General features: G+C 44.3%; 1 protein-coding gene across 1 annotated transcript; it reads right to left on the reverse strand.

Moving 5' to 3' along the window:
* Positions 1-374: 374 nt before the first annotated feature.
* Positions 375-2,720, reverse strand: KCNJ2 (potassium inwardly-rectifying channel, subfamily J, member 2). Its single transcript, XM_010287463.1, has one exon. It carries the CDS (start codon positions 2,504-2,506, stop codon positions 1,223-1,225), a length of 1,284 nt encoding a protein of 427 aa, XP_010285765.1. The 5' UTR covers positions 2,507-2,720; the 3' UTR covers positions 375-1,222.
* Positions 2,721-3,073: the final 353 nt, after the last annotated feature.

The raw sequence follows: 3,073 nt of genomic DNA on the forward strand, positions 1-3,073 counted from the left end.
ACGCCTGCGGCGCGCGGAGGACGGCTCCGCTGCCGGCCTCGCGCTGCCTTGGGAATGCCTGCGCTTACGCTTGACCTTCTGCTGCAGCCCGGCTCGGCGAGCGACCGGGAGGACGGATGTTCGCTTGTTTGGTTTCCCCCAACTGCGTTTCTCCTTACAAGAAAGGAAGGGAATTTATTTCCCCGTAGAAGAGCAGGGGGAAAGGGGAGAAGTCCTAGCTCACTTTAGATCTCAGTCTTAAGCTTTTAGAATAAGGTGCAAAATAAAGGTCTTAACAAGAAAAGAAAAAAAAACTCAAAACCAAAAAAAGTGTCTGAGGTTTGAAATTTTTTTTTGTTTAAAGCAGCCTGTTCCTTTTTTTTTTTCCTTTTTTTTTTTTTTTTTAAATAAACTCCGCTGTGCAAAACTGTGCATTTTCTTTGGTATCCACTTAGGTAGTTTTAACTTAGTACTTTTTCTATGCATATATATTTTTTATTTCATTTTTCCTTTAGACAGAGAATTAAATTCTCCCCCCAAAAATCATAATTTTGCTGGAGGTTACTGATTGGCCTGATATTACATAATGCCCCTTATGTAATTGGAAAGAGAGAAATTGATTCTAGCTATCAAACTACTGGCCTCAAAAGGAGTTTAGATTTCTGGCAACATTGGCCTCTCTGAAGTGATCACAAGCTTTTCAACCCAAAAAGTTCAACACTGATTTTTTTTTTAAATTACACAAGAGAAAATAAAAACTACACTGCAACAAAAATAACCATTTGTGTTCATGTAGTTAGCAGCAGCTTTTTAAAAAATAATTATAATAATAATAATAAGGCAGATTCTTGCCTTTGTTATGCCATTAAAAACATTCTTGTTCCCTAGAGAGAAGCATTCTGGAAAAAGTTGAAAAAAAATAATAATAACCCAACCAAAGCTTGCCTGCAAGTTCAAGTTTTGTAAAAAAATATATACATAATTTATTCTACAACATATGTGCCTTCTGTTCATACTTAGACATGTTTAGTGCTTTGTATTTAGAGTTCATTTTCTGTCGTCCCTCCTCTGAGGACAGCCCTAAAACCAGCCTGGGTTTCTCAGGTCTGCTTGCCTTCACACCACTCTTCAACAGTACCGTTGTCTGAAAACTGTTCTGGGCCAACTTCTCAGGTCAACGTGCCTTTGACCAATAGATGTATTTTTTTCCTTTCAACCAAAAGAGAGAGGAAGAGTTTGTCAGTCATATTTCCGACTCCCGCCGTAGCGGCCGTGGCTCTAGAGGCACCCCTGCTTGGTTGTGGTGGTCCATGTCCGGGTGGGTGTCTGTGCTCATGCTCTCAGGCACCCCGGTGTCAATCTCGTCCTCCTCTTTGCTGGTGAGGGCCACTTCGTTCTCGTAGCAAAAGGAGTTTGCGTTAGAGAGAATGTATTTCTTTTCTGCTAAGTCTCTGGCACTACAGATGGGTGTGTTGGGCACTTCGTATGTTTTGTGGAACCTCGAGTAGTCCACTTTGTAGTAGTTCTTCTCTTCAAAGAGTACGGGCTCGTAGCGGTGGCCCCAGAGGATTTCGTTTGCCAGATATGAGCTACGGCACTGGGTAGTCATGGCGGTAGCTTCCACCATGCCCTCCAGTATTACTACAATTTCAAAGTCAGCGTTGTCCATGTCTTGTTTGCTCAAGTCGTACAGAGGACTGTCTTCATCTATTTCATGTACTATTGTAATTGGGGAGACCAGGAATATACGGTCTATCCCACTGTCAAACCCTACGTTGATGTCTATTTGATCCAAGGGGATGTACTCCCCTTCCGACGTGATCCTGGATTTGAGGAGCTGTGCTCGCACATGTGCCTCCACCAAGTGGCTTTTCCTCAGGTTTCCAACACGCCACATCAGGCACAGTTTTCCGTCTCTCATGGCCACCACGGCATTGTGGCTGAAGACTAGAGTTTCATTTCTCTTTTTTGGCTTAGCCATTTTCGCCATGACAGCGCCAATGATGAAGGCATCAATGATGCAGCCTACTATGGACTGGAAAACGACCATGAAAACTGCAATGGGGCACTCGTCTGTGACACACCTGAAGCCATAGCCGATCGTGGTCTGGGTCTCGATGGAGAACAGAAAGGCTGCGGTGAAGCTGCTCACTTGAGAGACACAAGGTTTGCTATTTTCTTGATTCTCCAGATCCCCATGCAACAGTGCAATCAACCAAAACACACAGCCAAAAAAAAGCCAGGAGAGGATGAAAGTCAGGCAGAAGATAACTAGCATCCACCTCCAGCGGATGTCCACGCAAGTGGTGAAGATGTCTGCCAGGTATCGCTGTCCCTTCTCACCCACGTTAATAAACTGGACATTGCAGTGGCCGTCTTTTTTGACAAAGCGGCTCCTGCATTGCTGTCTGGTATGTACCTTACTCTTCCCATTCCCAAAGCCGTTGGCAACGGCCATGGTTGCCAGCTTCATGCCGTCCTCTTCCGAAGACACGATGCTGTAGCGGTTGGTTCGCACGCTGCCCATCACTACTGCTGTGGACTGAGGTGCTTCTGCTTTAGAAAACAGTCTAAGTTTCTGCAAAAGCCTTTGGAGAAACAGTTTTGAAAGTTCTAGAGGAACACACACACACAGAAAAACTGGGGAGAGGCTGGAGTCCCCAAAAGCCCTTGGATCAACCAAGGACAGTCTTCTGGCATGCAGGGTTAGCTTAACAAGTAACCGTCATAGAGAGGGCATGGTCTGCAAAAAAAAGAGAAATGTCATATTAGATCTTGGAGGAAAAGGATAAGGAATCAATCCTGAAAGAATCGGGTATGATTACTCCTGTGGACCTGCAGGAAGTGTCCTTATTCTTACTGACAGCGTTTTCTGGAATGCACAATGCGCACAGTCGTGTATTGACAGAAGTGACATCATTACTACAAAGAAGGCATCACGCTTCCCGAGTGAAAGCACCGAAGCGATCATGTCACACAGGTCTCTAGGCAATGCTCACTTTAAAGAATCCATCTACTATTTACAACTCTGCTTTCTGTTTATTTTGAAACAAACAATTAGCGTTACCATCCATCTGTTCAAACAGAAACACTG

This window comes from Phaethon lepturus, unplaced genomic scaffold, assembly GCF_000687285.1.
Source record: "Phaethon lepturus isolate BGI_N335 unplaced genomic scaffold, ASM68728v1 scaffold39975, whole genome shotgun sequence".
In the NCBI taxonomy this organism is placed as follows: domain Eukaryota; kingdom Metazoa; phylum Chordata; class Aves; order Phaethontiformes; family Phaethontidae; genus Phaethon; species Phaethon lepturus.